This window comes from Rhea pennata, chromosome 1 (genome assembly GCF_028389875.1).
Source record: "Rhea pennata isolate bPtePen1 chromosome 1, bPtePen1.pri, whole genome shotgun sequence".
NCBI lineage: Eukaryota > Metazoa > Chordata > Aves > Rheiformes > Rheidae > Rhea > Rhea pennata.
In genome coordinates this window covers 116,355,553-116,374,361 of record NC_084663.1, presented here as the reverse complement: position 1 = coordinate 116,374,361, position 18,809 = coordinate 116,355,553, and the positions used below count along the sequence as shown (strand labels likewise).

Below are 18,809 nucleotides of genomic sequence, written 5' to 3'. Positions count from 1 at the left end.
TCATCCATCAGGATGACTTGTATGCAAATTAGCTAAAGGCATATACCAGTCTTGATGTCTGTAGATCCATCTTATTTCTTTTTCTAAACAGATATTCAGGCTAATTTAAGCCTATACTTCATTCTACTTTATATTGTTTCTTTAAAATGGTGACTCCCTAAACCATAACTTAGCAGATACCTGTTGTTAGACATAAATGGAGCTTTGACAGCAACCTTATCAAAAGCTTGTGAATTGGTGAATGTGGGTTAGTTCACAAGGAAAACAACTTTGAATGTTATCTAGAAAGCTCTGCCTGTTAGTCCCCTCGTTTCAAGGGCCAGCACTGAGTAGTTGTGTGGAATGTCAGTAACAGTTGTCTGAAATACTGTATTTTTGTTTAACTGCTCAAACTTCAGAATAGTTTTTTTTTTTTTTTTTTTTTTTTTAATATTTCTTATTTTCTCTGTTTAGCTCTTTTCACTCATGGAGATGAAACCTCCTATTTCCCGAGCAAAAATGATTCTCATCACAAAAGCTGCCATTAAAGCTATTAAGGTAACATACAATAAAACAAAAATGAAACTATAATAGTAGCAATATTTTTATTATTTTATATTTGAGGTAAATGTATCTCTGGATTTTTCTAGTCTCTGTAGCTTCATGGATGTTTTATTCTAGTTGATTTTAAGAATGTTATGTAGAAACAAGTGGGTGGTGAATATCGTCTTTTGGTTTTAGACTAGTAGCATAATGACAGCTTGATTTTTGAATCATTGCTTTCTAATGCTATATCCACTGTGGTGTTGTGATTTCTATCTGACAAAATTTAAAATATTGCAGCATGCAACTGCAATTCATCATATTAGAGGTCTGTCTTAGAAAATAAACCCTAAAGTTGTCACTAATACTCTGAAAGCAGTTTCTTTTGTGTACGCACTGAGACACTTCTAACAGAAAGAATGACTTATCCCAATCCATTCCCTCCATGAAATCTTTTTCTCAATGCTTGATTAACTGTGCGCTGTTTCTTTCTAGAACGTGAGTACAATATTTTGTTTGTAGTCCTTCCTACCTGGTAGTAAGCACAAAGAACTAAAAAATTTCTAAAGAAATGAAGCAGTGTCAAATAGATGATAAATTAATTAATCTATTTCTTTTCCAGCTCTACAAGCATGTTGTCCAGATTGTAGAGAAGTTTATCAAAAAGGTAAAAATAAATAAATACAATCTTCAGATAATAATATCTACTGACAGAAGCAGTGAATATATTAATAATGCTAATTATTAATAGAAAAAAAGGGCCATAGTTATTTAGGAATTGAGGGTGGAAATAATGGTTTTAGAATTTTACACATTTACATAGCTCATTGACTAAATTGAAATCTTTTCTAAAGTTAAGGTTCTTAAACCTCTTCTTAAATATTTGTCATTTTAACTCATTAATGAAGCCCTGCACTGATTTCTTTTTAACTAGGATAAAATTAAGTTTAACAACTTTTTGTAGAAATTTGCATGTGAACAGTGTATTACAGTTCACCTTTTGTTGTCCTTAAATAATAGCAGTGTGTTAACAGCTATTGCACCCTTTTGAATGTATTCAAATATTTGTTTTCATATAAAAGATGATAAAATTTGTGTTTTGAAATACAGTTTTTTTTAGTGGTGCCATTAGATATTAGATCTGTGGATTGATGGGGAATACATCATGCTGTTTGGTATTATGCTGGACATAGTCTTCTCTGGAGTCTTTATAGTTCTAGAAATAAAATTGTTTTATTCTACATCAAGTATACTATAAATATAGAGAGCATAATTTCTTGTAGAGAGATAAGGCAAATGCGTGTTAACCTTATTAGTATCACTGTGTAATGGAGAATTATTTTATGTTTTCAGTGCAAACCAGAATATAAAGTCCCTGGATTGTATGTCATTGACTCTATTGTTCGTCAGTCTCGTCACCAGTTTGGAACGGACAAGGATGTTTTTGGGCCAAGATTCTCTAAAAATATTACCGCTACATTCCAGTATTTATATCTTTGTCCATCTGAAGACAAGGTATAGCTATAACTTACCAAGTAGTGTTGTGAATTAATGACAGCATTACTTTGTTATTTCCACTTGTGAAAACTGATTTGGTAATTCTCTGTCAATTGCAGTGTATGTTACTATGTAAGATGATAAAATATGCTGAGAAAGATTATTGACGGTATTACTTAAGTGGCAGTTTTAGCTATAAAATTACTTTGCGTAACTTAATCGTCGTCTGCATGCAGACGTTTGAATGTGTGTGAATATGCTTAAACTTTTTTCTTCTTGAGGAAAACTTATTATGGAAGGTAGTGTCTCTTTCCCACAAAATGAAGAATGAGTAGAAGTGCCAGTGTTGTGGATAGTAAAGATTCTGCTTCCAGACTTACTCTAACAGAATTGAGATCTTAATTTTTCTAGCCTTTATAAATCCTATACTTAACAATTTCATTTGCACTCTCTATCGTCAAGACTGAAGGCCTCAGTTTTCTTTCTTTTGTCCTATTTACTGAAAGAACAGAACCTCAAAGTGTTCTGGATTGATGATGGTTCCAGTTGCTACCAGTAGAGGATGTTTTTTATGCCCTCTCTAAGTTGGAACATTTTCAAAAGACTCCAAGGAAAGTATGTTTTAGGAGTTGCTGAGTGGCTTTCAGAAAAATACCTACTCACCTGTTTTCATAGCTGTAATCCTTTAAGAGTAAAATCTGTTCCTCCTAGCTGATTTAACAGCTTTTGAAAGCCTTTGCTGCTCTGCAGTTTCTTATATGGAACCTGCAGACCTTTAGACCTTAAGTCTGATACTCCAAAATTTCATGGTAGTACTCTTGTGAAATAGAGCTGGCCCTTCTTGTTTCTCTATTTATGGATGCCATTTTGTTGACCTGAATGGATTAGACTATCCATCTCCTTTGTGGAACTACCAGATATCTCACTGCAAAAATAATTTTTAAGATCCTTTCTACTAGGAAAGTAACACTATTTGTAGTGTGCTTACTTTATTGAATTGCCAGTACATAAACAATAAACAGATCTACAGTTATAAAATAACTAAAGCTGATAGCAAAAGAGAATGATGTATATCATTTTTAACAATCTTTCTGTGAAGTTAACATGTAACTAAAAATAATACTAAATTTACTCATTTTTTGGCCTTCATTTTACTTTCTAGTCTTTTGAGGAGCTGACAGTCAGAGGTTCTAATTTTATCTTACTATAATAATCAGAATATTTTCCACAACTTTCCTGATCTTTCAAATGATGAGGGAGATGGGTTTTCTGGTGCCAGCACAGAATTGATTGGATTAGTAGAAAAAAAAATCCAAGCAAACATTTTTTTTCCCCAACTTAAAATACTAGGGTATTTTCTGTTATAATTGCCCTGCTATTCATGTGAGTTTTCCATCTTGTGTTCCTTTTCTTTGTTTTTCCTGCTGCACTTGCTGTTTGTTTCACTCCTTTATGACCCTCTGTGAAGAAGTGGTGGGGATGATTGACTTCCTGTATTGTATGTCAAACCTGGGTTTTCTGGTTGGCTGGAACAGCTTAAGAAAAATGGCACAAGGAGCTTTTAACTTAAGGAGATAGCAAAATAAATCGGCAGTTTGTGTCTTTCACAGATACTGTGTCTTGCTGACCTGTGTGATGATATTGGTGGTTGTTTAAAAAGCATACTTGATTCTGTTAAACTCCAGTACTGTTCAGCTCTTTCTTCTTAAGTACAGAGGGTAAACTGGGAGTTGTGAATTAGAAAAGCTGTATTTAGTGCTGATGCTTCCTTTCATTTCAACAGAGTAAAATAGTTCGTGTCCTGAACCTTTGGCAGAAAAATGGAGTGTTTAAAATTGAGATCATTCAACCTCTCCTGGATATGGCGGCAGGAACTAGTACTGCTGCTCCAATGGCAGAAAATGCTACTAATAACGAAGGTATGAATGACATTACAACTTTTTTGTGTTCTTTTTAAAAGGTAGAATGATATTAGAAGCTTGTTAGCAAACATGAAGAATTTTGTAAGGCACCAACTCACAGCTGCAGCAGTAACATTAATAAGCTCAGGTTTGTTGTCACAACTGTGTGGAGCAACTGAACTCATTCTAAGTAAATGCTGATACTCTGCTTCCTATGTGCATCTGGAAATTATTAGGATGTGAATGATCATTTATATTGTATGTATGCATATGTACATATTTTCTTTGAAAATAACTTTGTTCCCCATTTAAAGGAAAAATTTGATTTTTGTGTATTTGTTTGAAATGTTTTCTGTTCCTTCTCAATTCTATTATTCTCATTCTCATTTTCTTTTTTTTCTTTTTTTGGTTAGAATCTGGAACAGTAAAACATTATCTTACATGTAAGATAATCATCTTGTAGTGAGGGACTTAGTCTGAAGGCAGTCACTGTCAATCTCTTTCAGTTTGCAACCCCCAAAATATTTTATATTGGCTTTTCAAATCCCTGAACAGTAAATTTGTGCCTGATGATAGACTTTTATATGGACCACTGGTTGAAAATACAGATCTGAAAAGTAAAGTAATGACTGTCTGCTCATAGAATTTTCACTGGCTTACATGATGCCATATAAATAGCTGGTAGCGAGGTAATTGAACTGTGGAGCAGAATATTTATAGCACACTTCCTTCCCTCTTTGGAGGGCCACCTTTTTGAATTTGTATTTTAGATTTAGCTTTGGTACCTTCCATACTTACTGCACTGAAGTCTGTTAAAGCAGGACTGGCCAAAAATGTAATGATGTGAGTGAGCTGTGGTGACAGACCATGAAATAATGATGGACAGTAGCATAAGTGAAATATTTTCCGGCAGTGTTTAGGAAAGCATATCTAATGGTATAATTTTTAAACATGATGGGGCAGGGAATAAATGTCTTAGTGTATGAGCTTAAATGAGCCACTAACAGGTGGCTATAATACCATTTCAGTTTGATACGACAGGTGAGTGGCACTACTTTTCCATCTCATCACTAGTAGCTAACAGATTTTTTGTCTTCTGCATAGATTTACATGTACAGAATTTACTGATTTCAATGAGATTGTGTACATAAACCAGAGGAGATAGTTTGGCTTGGAAATAAACATCTTAATGAATAACAAGAAATACATTAATGCATTATTTGAAATAGTAATTTGTAATGCTGCAAAGTCTGTTTAGCCAAAAAAAAAAAAAAAAAAAAAAAGAGAGAGAAATATAAATAGCTTCTCTGTTGAGCAAGCAAATATCCTCCTGAATATATTCAGGAAGTAATTTGGGAGTTAAATTATATTTCAGAACAATCACAAGTATCTTTCTGCAGGGTTTTTCTGTAGTATTTGACTTCTGGGAAAATATTATTCAACATGTTTGTCTCTGCTTGCTGTTTGTCAACACTGCAGTTATTTGAACTGCAAGCAGATTAATGGCTTTAAAGAATCTGATATTGTGAGGCAAGCATATTTGTTTACTTTTTCAAATTAATATTTCTGTGCTGTCTAGTTTTGAATCACAGTAATATTAAAGCTGAATTACTGCGATACAAATTTTTTAAAACCTTCTTCCCTTGAATCTTTAATAATATTTCATTAAAATTATTAAATGTATTTGCCAAAGAACAGTTACTTGCTCACAGCATTTAAGAATTGATGGCATTACTGCTAATTTACTTTTTTTTAATAAACATTTCACTGGTACAAAGTGTTGAAATCTAAATCTAAAAGAATGGGAAAGCTGCTCATGAAGTCAGAGATAATAGCATGTCGTAATAAAATTTCATCTCAGTTTTAGTAATGCTCGGTGCAAATAATATTTTCTTGGAAGAATTAGTAAAAGCTGATTTTTACTGTAGGGATATTTATCTATCAAAAGCAGGCTTGACTTATGTTTACACAAAAATGACACATGGACAAACTTTACCAAAGACAAGTTGCTTGTGTATTCATTGAAATAATTTTTAAAACCTTCATTACGAGACTTCTCAGCAAAAGTTCAGTTACTGCTAGAAAATACATTCTATGTCTTCTGTATATTTCAAATGAATTTAAGGAATATGATTATAAAAACTCCAGAGTTTCTTTTAAAATAAACCATTAGGTGGTTTATTTGACATACTCATCCAAAAGAGTGAGTCCAAATTTTTAAACTTTGCCAATAGAACTAATACAAGGTATTGATACTCATTGATTTAATAGTGTTTTGAGTAATAGTTTTTCTCTTAACTGTACAATTGTAGGAGAATTACAGACACTAAATTTTGATCGAAAATATGCTGAACTAGTTTTCAGATATACAATAAGACACAAGAAAAATAGGCTGTAATACATAGATCTGGGTAGCAAATAGAGCAATTAAAGGAGAAAAAAGGATAGAATGTGTTCTTGGGATGGTTCAGATAGGATAGCTGGCTTGCTTTTAGGGCTAAATACGTTATTGTAGATAATTCTTTTGAGAAGGTAGATGTATGCACTGAAGAGTAAGATGAGTATCTTCTGAAGTAACATAGTGCTTTCTCAATCCCATCAAATTCTCAGGTTCACCACCCCCTCCAGCAAAGGTTCCTTCAGAGCCTCCTCAAGTCACTGTTAACTCAGTACCTACTGTGCCACAGTTGCCCAGTTCTGATGCCTTTGCAGCTGTAGCTCAGTTGTTTCAAACAACACAAGGACAACAGGTAACATGATTTTATTTGATTCTCTTCTGTCTAAATTAGTATGTGAAATACTGAATGAGAGGAAAAAAGATGGAAATGTATTGCTTCAAATCAGGAATATTATAAACCTCTGTAAAGTCTTGAGTGGGAAACCTGTAAGGGTTAAAGTCAGCATTTGAATATTCTGTGATCCTTATATCCAGTAATTACAGGATTTGAGGAAAATTCAGTTACATATTTGTAAAACATTCACTCTAGCTTGATGCAGTTATGAAATTTCAAGTTTATTTTTTGATACACAAAATGTTTGCAGTGTTGGAATGCTTGAGTACTGTAATCATGGGATCTGCTGAAGTTTGCCAATGAGGTATTAAAAAGTGACTTTTCGTCTTGCTGAAAATTCTCCACCCTGATAGTTCAGTCATGTGGTTGTTGGTGTTTGTTCTGTGCCTCAGTCTGATATAAAATTTAGATGCTATGCCCCTTTTAATACTGATAGAGTATGCTGAAGTTTCCAAAACTTTTTATTTCCCTTAAGTCTGACATTTTTTCCCTTCAAAATTTTTTGATTTTGTTTATCTTGCTATGAATTCAGTTTATAGGTCCTGAATTTCATCAACAACTAATCTTCTACCATGCATTGATGTTGTTTAATTATAATTTTAATGGAAAACCTTTTCTGGTTTGTGGGAAGAATTCTTTCTCATGGTCTAAAATTAGGAAGGTTAAGCCAGTTAAGTGCATTTGTCGCTCTCCTTTCAAATATCCATACCTTTTCACCAAAAGATTCTGTTGCAACAGTGTCAAATCAATTTTACTGTACTGATTCAGCTATTGGATGGGGGAATTACTGTTACCCCAGTTATATTTTTAACTCTATTTCTAAGATTAAACAGTTGCCTAATAAGCCTTTTAAATTCTGAACAATACTTACAAGAGAAATAGCATTCATGAGTTTTTCTGCTTCCAAAAAAAAATTTTTTTTTGTTTTGATATGTATCCTTTAGCTTCAGCAGATTCTTCAGACTTTTCAGCAGCCTCCAAAACCCCAGTCACCAGTCATAGATAACACTGTGATGGCTCAGGTTCAAGCTATTACTGCTCAGTTGAAGACTACAGCAGCACAACCACCAGAACAAAAAGCTGTTTTTGCACCACCAGAGCAAAAAACATCATTTGACAAGGTAAGTTTTAATTTGTTTTTTTGTGTTCAACAACTTAAAACTCAAGATTAATTGATGAGTGACCTCAATGTCTGCTGTTTGTTGGGGGAAAAAAAGCAGTGCAAATTTGTTCCATGTCTTCTGTTTGGAGGTTACTTTCCTGTTCTTTTTCAACAGTTAGAGACTTCTTGTGCTTTCCAAAGCTGAATAAAAGTTTGGTTAACTTCAATATTTTCTCCACTTCTAATCTTTTCTTTAATTCTGGTGCTGCTGCATGGATAATAAGGCATTGCTAATAAGGATATTTTTGTAATAAGGATATTTTTGTCGCCAACTATATAAAATATTGAAAAAAATAGCTGACTCAATGTAATTTTTTTCAGAAGTTACTAGATCGATTTGACTATGATGATGAACCGGAAGCAGTGGAAGATTCAAAGAAAGAAGATTCAACTCCTTCTCCTTCAATTTCTCAGCCAGCTTTGTAAGTTTTGTGATCATAATAAAATTGATTCTCTTTGTAATCCAGAGATTTTAGAACAAAACTTTGGTTAAAAATCCGCATTACCCGAGTGCTTGATTGTTAGAGTCCAAAGCTAAAACATTGTTAGCAGCTGTTGGGTTTTCTTACTTGAGTGTTCCAGTGTAAGTTTGGCATGTTGCATCGTTGATTGAGGAATGTGTTTGATAGAAGAAACTTAGTTTTGATTTCAAGATGAATTTTGTGTTTTTATCACACAACTGATTGTGTCAGGACATTGTTATTAATCAGCTGGATTGCTTTGCTGGTGGCAGCGAAGATGCTGTTCTGAATGTTGTAGTACTTCTGTGTATTAACTTCTAAAACTTAAAATTGGCTTTGCAGCTTTAAGATCTCAAACGTTAAATACCTATGCAAACTAACTCAGACCCCTCTTCCCCTTTTGATATGCGTTATGATAAAGTCTTTAGTTACATGATCACATACTAGTTTTTTCCACAGGACCTCTCTCTCATTCAGTGCACAGGCTGGATGGTGCTCAATACCTGGGTTAGTCAATATTTCTTTTTTCCCTGCTTCAATATGTGGCCCCATGTCTTATTTTCTGTATATGCCATCCAAACCCTGCTCTGAAAAACAGAATCAATAACTTTGTCATTACCTTTCTTACTGTGTTCATCACCTTAAGCGCTTTAATGTTCCACAAATATTAGTTAATTGACATGCCTTTTAGGTAAATTTGTAGCATTTTTCCTATTATACAGATGGGAACTCTGGAGTTCAGAAAGATGAGGTAGGTCAAACATATCCACTGTTTGTATATTCCCAATCAACATCACTGGACTGGGCTTTTCAGCATGTTTATACTGTTTACAGCACTCTAAAGCCGTTGTCCTTATTACTTTGTAGTTGCGTAAGATGCTTTTGAAAATTGGATTCATGTAGTCTTGTTCTGTGCATACAAAATGAAAGATGCTCGCTATGAAAAATTGGACTGTCCAGAATCATTTAAGAATTGTAGGGCACCTGTACCTCAAAACACTGCACAGTTCCATTCACGTCACCATGAAATTCCTTTATCTTCCTGAAATCTTGTTTAGTTTGTTATATGAACAGCATCCTGTAAACAGGTCCTGTTAACTGCACAAACCTCATTAATTCCCTGAGCACTGTCCATTCTGTGTGTTGAATCAGGAAGTGAATGGCATTACTTTAATCCCAGTGAGATGCACATATCCCTTCTCCTCTCTCTGCCCTAAATGCCTCCCAGATTTCAAGGTTCTGCTCCAAAGCTTGGAGACCAAAGGGTTGGGGGTTTTTCCAGCAAAAGTATGGCAAATGTATTTTTCCTTGAGGAAAAGGTTTCATTTCTGTTGCTTCTGATAGAGGAATTGGTAAGAAAGATAGTTAGCCTAAGGTTGATACCCTTCATGAAACGCTTCTATAGACTGAGGAGTTTATCAGAATTGTGTAAGTGCAGGGGAAAAAGAGGTTTAAACATGCAGTGTTTATATGTCATTTTTTTTAAATGTTAATGGACTCCTCTTACAATGGAGAAGAGATAAGGAAGCCCTTCTTCCTGGGCTTGTTTGTGCTTTTTAGAAGAGAAGTAGGATCTTAAGATCATTTTCTTTCTAAATTTGAAGCAAGAATGTGTAAATGTACATAGGAATATTTTTTAAAAAGGGCAAAAAACCCTGTGTTTGTATTAACTTTTCTCACCAAAATATTACTGGTTTTAGTGGATTTCCAGGAGAAGGTATGCAACAGCAAGTATTTCCACAACTCCAAAATATGGATCCTTTTCAGCAACGAATGATGGGAATACAACAGGATCCAATGCGCCACCAGGTAACTTTTTATTATTATTATTATTTGTTAAAGATGCTTTGATTTTAAAATTGTTATCTTAGTCTTTTGTGTTTTGATCTTTTCTTTGGTGGAGAAGCAAGGAAGCTTCTGCTAAGTGAAGAGTGAATATGGCTTGGCTTGCTGACTTTCTAAAGAAAGTTGTTTTCATTCTCTGTTCTAATACATCTTTGAAGAATGTTTTTTATTTCTAGGTTTACATATAAGGTGCTTAACCTGTTTCGTCTTTTTCAGGCTTCTGGCTTTATATTGTGACTTTGGAGCAGAGGGACAATTTTACTCTGAGCAAACTGGAAAATCTAATATAATTTTATCCTAACTGGAAGTTTTTTTTTTTTTTTTTTTTTTTTTTCTCCCTACAGGTTCCACTTCCTCCTAATGGGCAAATGCCAAGTTTCGGTCTCCTGCCTACCCCGCAGTTTCCACCCATGGCTCAGCCTGTGATTCCACCAACACCAACTGTGCAGCAAACTTTTCAGTCTCCTTTCCCGGTACAGAGTGAAACACATATGCAGAAAACACATCAGCAGGTGAGGACCCTTTCCAATAAATAAGTACTTGTGTTCTAATATTTAACTTTCTCAAATATACGTAGTTTCTTCAGGAGAAGAAATACCATGATAACGATGTCTGGAGATGGCTATGATGGTAGCTTATCCAAGAGAAATTTGGATAGCCATAGTGCTACATGACAAGTATGATATTTGAAGCAGCATGTGTATGTTGTATGCCTTTTTCTGTGAAAGACTTTGGATTGCATCTTGGTTGTCCACTTCTCAGTTCCCCTCATTGTCCTTTTACTGTCTCCATCATGCTTCAGAGGCATCTTTTGTTCACCAGAGTTCTAACAACATAATCTCATTCTGGAGAGAAACTATTTGAAAAAGCTAGTTTTGAAGGGCTCACTGGGTCTCTGAAATAGTGGAAGAGGGCTCAGAAGTCTGTAAAAGTTTTATTTTTTTAAAAAAAAAAAAAAAAAGGAGGAGGGAGTGTATGTAAACACCTTGCTCCTGTTCCTGAAGTTTTGGAGGGCATTGTCCGTTCAGTAACTGGCTTGTTAAGAGGAAATCAAAGAACAAGACTATTTGAGCCTTTATTAATAAATAAATAAATAAAATTATAGGAGTTCCTAAAGTAGGTGCTAATATTCTGTATCTGAAAAAAGCTTTTAAAAGAGTTTTTAAGGAACTTGTAGGGATATTGAAAATTATGATATGCTCTCAGCAAGTGAATGTATTTACCTCTTTTATTCCAAGAAAAGGAAATTTTAAAATGAGAAAAATGGTACTAAGCTGTCTTTATGTGAAGACCTGTGATCTCACTAGTTCTAGAAAAAGGCAAAATGCAGTATGTTTTGGATTCCTTCCAGCAGAACTATCTTACGGTGTTGGTTAGGGTTTTCTGTATATTTATATTAATTTATGAACTGAAGATGTGATTTTTGTATAAGCTATTTTTAATATGTTTTCACAGTAAATTCAGGTAATACTGAACTGTCTTCCTGTTAGTAACTATAAAGTAGTGGTGAAGTTTCTGAGAAGTATTGCATTACATTTCAATTTCACATACATGAATATTCAGTATAATTTTAGTGCTGGGTAATTCAATTAAGGCACAAAATGAAATAAAATGCTCAGACTAACAACAATCGAACTGAATATTTTAGGATATGGAAGTGGAACAGCCCCCTATTCAAGAAGGAAAAAGACATGCTTCTGACAACAGAAAGTCAAGATCTAGATCTGCATCAAGGTAAATTAGTGGAAGTTCTTTTAACGGGGATATGTATTATGTCAAGTATTGGATTTTAACGTAAGAAACTTCATGTCCAGAATTTGAAAGTGTTTTTTATGAGTACTGAGGAGAGCTAGACTATCTGCAGCTCAGATAGTCTGATATTGTGCTGCCAGTTCTACCATGGGGAAGGGAGGGCGTAACTGTTAACTGTGAGAGAACAGTGAAAAGCTGAGAGGTGAGCTTAACTCCTTGAACTGCTGCTGAAGTTCATTTCCAATGCCCTAGGACACAATCCTGTTACCTCTATTCCCTGTTGGCTACACGGATGCCCTGTTCTGTGTGCTTGCTTTTGTGGTTGCTTTTCTTAGGTACCCAAATCTGCTGTACAGCTTGGGTTCTATTAATGAATGCCAAAAGATGTATTTAGCAGTGATGTCCCTTTTTGATTTAACTCAAGGTTTATTTGTAAGAAATTATTGTCCTTGTTTTATTCCCAGTATGGACAACCCTAGTGAATTTCTTGGAGGAGTCGAACTGCTAAGGACTTTACTCAAGTTTCCCTTTTTCAGGGGAGAAACCCTTTCAATCTCTTGCCTCTCAGGGGAGTCATGAGGATAAATTCAGCTAACTATTGAATGTTACTTTAACGCGCTGTTAATGGGAAGCAAATTAGTGACTTAAGGATTTGTGTACCTCCGAAAGCCAGCAGCTGCCTTCTGAGGAAAACTGGAGATCCATACAGTTCTTTTTTAGTAGCAGAGAATAACTTTCATATCTGTCAATGCTGACTAAATTTTAGGGAGGCAAAATATGATAATTTAATTTTGTTTGCAATTGAAAGACACTTTTCTTATGAAGAGATGTGTGATCCAATGTGCTATGGTCCTTTGCCTGTCAGAGAGGCAGTTTCCATGACCTAACAGATCTGGCTCCGGTACTAAAGCAAAACCATCTACTTAATTACCAGTCCTCCCCTTTGCCAAACTTTATATGACTTCTTTGGAAGTTTACTCTCTCTTTCAGACCTTGAGTTGCTTAGATTTTGATCCCAGTGTTAAATATAATTTCACTGGCAGAATTTATTTTTAACTTTTTTAGCAGTTCTTTTGTAAAAGCAATTAACATTTTTCTCCTTTAAGCAGATGCCATTTTCTTTCTATAATAGCATAACATAGTTTTGATACTCACTTCACTACAAAACTGATACAGAGAAGATTAGAAATTTAAAACTAATTAACTCTTTAGCTGGAGTGCTGCTGTAATAGTTTTCTGTAGTTCTAAATGCATGTGAATGGACCTGGATTTATTTATTTATTTTTGTTATATATATATTTTTTTATAACTGAACTCATGCCTGATTAGTTAAATATGTGAAGTAGCTATCTCTCTCTCCCTGTTGGTGTCTGGGTCAGAGAGATTGAATGTAAATGTTTAAACTAGGTCACCTAAGAGGAGGCGTTCAAGATCTGGCTCCAGATCTCGAAGATCACGTCATCGTCGATCTCGCTCTCGATCGAGGGATAGACGCCGACACTCTCCTAAGTCTCGGTCACAAGAAAGGCGTGAACGTGAAAGAGAGAGGGAACGCAGGTCAAAAGGCCTTCCTCAGATAAAGTCAGAAACTGTTAGTGGTAAGTTCATTCTTTCTGTTTATTGTTGATGATACTTAGCAAGTTCTATTAGTACTATTTTTCTGATGCTCAGCGCTTTCCTTATGGATTTGGGGTTTTTTGTGCCTAGTATTTGTTGCCACTATTGTGCTCAATATCGTGCGCAACCCCAATATGTGAGAAAATGTAAATAAATTACTGTGCTTTCAAACGAATGCCTATGTAGGAGCTAACGCTAATAAGACAAACGTAGAGAAGAATTATAAATGTGAAGGAAAACGTTGCTTATATCTATTAGACCAAAAAAAATTTTTTATCTTGTCTGTATATATGTCTGCTCAGGCTATCCCAGACAACTCTTAATCTGATGAAATAATTCACTGATGTGTTACTCTTTAATCCTTACCAACTAGCATCTTGCCAAAACATGTGCAAGAGACAGTTCAGTATGTCGGGAGGGGGAAGGAATTAGGTTTTATAACTTCAAACCGTTTTGTCTTTCTCTGCTCTGTTTCCTGTTCTTACAGTGCTAGAGAGCAGAGGCTGAGTTTAGATAAGTATTGTCAGTTTAGTAACATATAAGATATAAGTTCAGATTTTGGCTTCCTTGCTCTTCAAAGAAATTTGACTTTGTCTTTGGTGACCTCAAGGAAAGAACCTATGTATCAGGTGAAGGTGGTGGACAGCTTAGTGCTATTTGGAACACTTTCTCTGGTCCAGATCCCTCTTTCTTTCTTTGTCCCTTTTTCTTGAGTTTGGTGCTATTTGATATGGTCCTTGGGACTCATCAGAACAAAGCAAGAATAAACTGTGCTGTTATTTATTTTTGCAACTATATTAAAACTGGTAAGAATTGATTCACTACATCCCTGTTCTTCCTTACCCTTATGTTAAACAATCTGGCCTTTTTGGAATATCTCTTAAGTTGGAAATATTTTGGCTCTAAAATGAGGAAGAAAAAAATCTGAAACATGTTTTTCTTTTCTTTCCTTTGAGACATGTAAGGTAAAGTAGAACAACAAGCAGTTGAGCACGTGATCGTAATTTCTATAATGATTCAACGTTCTGTGCCTCTTAAATCTGTAGAGGAGCTTTGACTTAGAAATGTCAAAGGCTAATGTTCTGAATTCTGAAATAATCTTGGCTTTGCCTGTGTTTACAGACAAAATGTGGTTGTTGTCTTCTGAATATTTCCTGGGGATGTGAAATCTTCCCTGTAATTATCAAGTAAAATGAGGATATTCTTCTTGATGTAAAGGGACAAAAGCTTAAAAACCTTGGAGATGACAATACCATTAATTTAAAAGAATGGCAAAATTTGGTGGCTGTTAGTTTAAAAGCTTACCAGCAGTGATTTAACATACACTTTTTGCCAGTGTCTCTCCCAGATTCCATCCCATCAGACTCCTTAAGTCTAGCAGCTGTGTGTCACATAGTGGGGAAAGCAGAGATGAGTGTTGAAAGTTGCCTTAAGTCTTCAGAGAATAGGATATTTTGATCTCATCTAATATTTTATTAGCTTGAAAAATGAAGTGAGATATAAGCATGTTGCTTACTCTTTCATGACAGAAAAATCTCCTTTCAGTAATTTTTCTCTTAACCATAGAAGGAAATGGCATTGAATAGGTCACTAAAGAGGATATAAGTTCTATTACTCATTGTAGTTGATTTGTCACCACATTCTGGAGGAAATCTCACTAGTAATGGGTGTGTCACCATAAACAGTCTAACTATCGTCTTGCTAGTAAGTACCGTCTGTAACTTGTGATGCTGGCCTGTAGCTTGGATTTCCTAGTAATGAGTTACCTTATTGCAGAATATCCACCATATGTGTTGGATATTTTGCGGAGCAGTGTTAGCAGCAAAGCTCTTTTTTCCTTTTTATGATTTGCAGAGCTCATAGTCTGAACTTGCAAGTCACTTTAATATTCATTAACTAGAGAGCTTACTAGTGAGTGTGTTCTAACAATGATTGTGATGTAGTTGCTGTGGTTAACTCTCTTAACTCAGCTCCAGGCAGATTAAATGGAATATTTGAAAGAAGTCTTTTTAAAGATTAAGAAATATTTTAATACTAGCAGGCTTTTTCATTTGAATGTCATAAGTGACTCTTAACATGAGTATTTTAACATTTTTGCCTTATGAAATCTATATTTATAAGTGATTTTAAAGCCTGTGTTAACTCTTTTTGATTGTAGTCTGCAGTACTACGCTTTGGGTAGGACAACTTGACAAAAGGACTACTCAACAGGATGTTGGAAGTCTTTTGGAAGAGTTTGGCCCAATTGAATCAATAAATGTAAGTATAAATGGTGTAGTACAAGCTACTTTCGTATGTCTTGGTTACAAAAAGGCTTTTCAGTCTACATTAAGCCAAAATTTTTTGATACATTTGTAGTAATCAACAGGTGTCTTCTCTGTATTCTGACAGCATATCTGTGTGTTCTAACCTGTGAACTCAATACATTTGTGCACTTTGTGGAAGAAAAATAAGACAGTTGCTTTAGTGTAGGTTTCCATTTTAAAAAAAGAATGCCCGTGGGGTTAATTCAGAAGATTATCTCATTTTCATAAACTCATGCTTTCTCTGATGAGAATGGAATGATAAAAGGCCTTTGAGGAGGTAGGTACGGTGTAAATACTGTGCTACTGAGTTTGTTTTTCTAGTCTGTTCTGTTGTCTGGTTATAAAATTGTAGACACTCAGCTAGTGTTTTAGTTGCTTTTGCTTGTTTCTCTTTTAGATATAACCTTGGAAAAATGTTGTTAAGATTTGTTATGTTAAGGATATTTTATGTATGAACAATGGCTGTGTTCCAGTAGCTATGCAATTGTTTTAAAAAACGAAACAAACTTAACTTCTTGTGGTTGTGACTTTCTTGCACTTTCCAAATTGTTTAAAACAAGATAGAGTTTTTTCCCCTCAGATACATTAAAAATAATAACTGTTTTAGTAAACCTGCAGATAAAATTGAATATGAAGGAGTAGTTGGCAATTTGTGTGATTTGGAACAAAGTGAGATATTAGAGCTTATTGATTCTTCCAACAGATTAACTAATTCCAAGGCCACAGCACTTGCATGAATACTAGTTTTTAGCCATTTTAAGGATTAAATATGCAACACTAATCCTTCTTCTCACATGGAATACAGTTATAAGCCTTGCATGTATGAAGCTGCTTCTCATTTGCCAGAAGTTCTTATTTCAGGAAGATGCTTGCTGTCGTAGGTCTACAAACACTTAAACATTTCATACTTCTATAGTCTTTTCTGAGAAACCTGCTGATGCTCCAGCTAAGTGTAATTAAACTTTTATGTTGTTCATTACGTTGTTATTGTGGCAGCAAAACTAATGTTTTTTCTTAAAATGCAAACAGATGATACCGCCTAGAGGATGTGCCTATATTGTAATGGTGCACAGACAAGATGCTTATCGTGCCCTACAAAAATTGAGCCGAGGCAACTTCAAAGTCAATCAGAAATCTATAAAGGTATTTTTATTTTTTATTTTTTGGAAAGTGTCAAATTGTTCTAAAATTATTGTAATCTTTTTTAATGTATTCTAGACTATGTATTCTACATAGGCTGTTTTGTAATTTTATGTAAATGAACTGTGCTTTTATTTGTAAGTATTCTTTCTATTCTATAATATATTTCGTTTCCCTAATGAATTAGATTCCATAAAAGATTGCTGGTAATATCATCTTTGACCAGCAAAAAGGGTGTCCTTCTTTTAATCATCACAGCTGACTGTTAACTATGTTTTTCTTGATGCTAGTTATTTTTTCTTATAACTGAGTTTAATTATATATGGTAATGCTTCAAAGAGTACTAATAAATACAGTAGAACTCATTTATTAGCAAAGTTCTTTCTTTTGTAGAATGTCATACTTGAGAGTGGCGCTGTTCTCTAAGCAAAATAAAGTTAGCTGAATTGAAACCACTTCTAGAAATTGTATGCAAGAATCAAGCCAGAATAGCTCATAAGAACTAATTCTGCTTTAAGTAACTCTTATTTCAGAGTATTTTTCCTGCTGTTTCAATTGGAGTATTCACTTTTGCTTCCTAACCTCAAACTATAATGCTGTTCTTTGAAAACTGAAAATTAAAACATTTAAAATGAAAACGTTTTACTGACTACATGTATTTTTTCCCAAGATTGCATGGGCTTTGAATAAAGGAATAAAGCCAGATTACAAGCAGTATTGGGATGTAGAATTGGGTGTTACCTACATACCATGGGACAAAGTGAAACCTGAAGATCTTGAAAGCTTTTGTGAAGGGGGAATGCTGGACAACGAAACTCTTAGTCCAGGTAAAATGTTGCTAGACCTTAAGATGTTTTTAAATAGTTGTCCTTTATGCTGTGTGCTGAAGTTGGTGTGGCTGACTTTCCTGACTGTTTAAGTTGCATATAAAAGCCTTCAAATGTCTAAGAGATGGAGTATGTGTATCTTGTGGATTGCAGAGAGTGCCTAAGTAGTCAGCAGCAGTCTGTTACTAGGCATTTTGCAATTCTAGTGCAAGGAGAGATTGGGCTAAACAACTGCTTGGACCTGTCAGCTGCGCTGCAGTTTGCCCTTGACAGTAATCCACCTCGGGAGCGTGTGGTACTTGGCAGCCCCGAGCCAGCACAGACCCCCTCCGGTTTGTGGGAGGTATTCCTGGCAAGAGAGCTTGCATTTGAAGTACCTGCGTAGCAGCTGAGCTGACAGCACCTTAAATATTTCCCTTCAAACTGCCTTTTGTTTTCATGCATGTAAGAGCTTCAGTTCCTTTAGCAAGTGTTGTATTATTTTGACCTAAATAGAATCTTCATTATTTTGTATGTAAGCAGTGAAAATAGCAGTTTTTTTTTTTTGTTTAAATTAAGAAAATTACACCTGTTATAATCAGTAGCTTCAATCAGTTACAGGTTATATCGATACAGAATTGCTAGTGATAAGCTTTAGTGCTAGCTGATGTGGTTTTAAGCATAATAAATAATTTCAGTTTTTATGTAAGTACTGCATTTATCTTTGAACTGATACTCTAGATTACTTTGCTGATTTTAACTATGCAAGCATTGAATGATGTGCTGTCTAGCTACTGAAATGTGATTTGACTGTTACGTCATTCTATCTAGTTTGCCGTAGCTAGGTGGCTGTTAATCTAAACAGTAACATCTCTTCATGAGAACTGCACACAAATAAATCAAGTGTGTTTTGTAAATGAAAGTCCAATTAGTAATAAACATAACTGTAGTGTGTTCCAGTCTCAATTTTTTTTTCCTCTTTTCCATGATGCCTCCTTTTGTCTCCTC

The 18,809-nt window shown here is 34.7% G+C and overlaps 1 protein-coding gene across 3 annotated transcripts in view; it reads left to right on the top strand.

The window, feature by feature from the left end:
- SCAF4 (SR-related CTD associated factor 4) overlaps positions 1-18,809 on the top strand; it is a 46,846-nt gene that overhangs the window by 11,436 nt on the left and 16,601 nt on the right. For 2 of the 3 annotated variants that reach the window (XM_062598279.1, XM_062598293.1), the window contains exons 2-16: positions 454-537; positions 1,145-1,189; positions 1,876-2,037; positions 3,803-3,938; positions 6,531-6,670; positions 7,657-7,833; positions 8,196-8,296; positions 8,795-8,842; positions 10,036-10,144; positions 10,525-10,692; positions 11,829-11,914; positions 13,340-13,530; positions 15,708-15,808; positions 16,885-16,998; positions 17,666-17,822. In XM_062598279.1, the coding sequence (XP_062454263.1) occupies positions 454-537; positions 1,145-1,189; positions 1,876-2,037; positions 3,803-3,938; positions 6,531-6,670; positions 7,657-7,833; positions 8,196-8,296; positions 8,795-8,842; positions 10,036-10,144; positions 10,525-10,692; positions 11,829-11,914; positions 13,340-13,530; positions 15,708-15,808; positions 16,885-16,998; positions 17,666-17,822 (1,819 nt within the window). The remainder of the gene's footprint in view (positions 1-453; positions 538-1,144; positions 1,190-1,875; positions 2,038-3,802; positions 3,939-6,530; positions 6,671-7,656; positions 7,834-8,195; positions 8,297-8,794; positions 8,843-10,035; positions 10,145-10,524; positions 10,693-11,828; positions 11,915-13,339; positions 13,531-15,707; positions 15,809-16,884; positions 16,999-17,665; positions 17,823-18,809) is intronic. The other variant, XM_062598287.1, reaches the window with a different exon arrangement.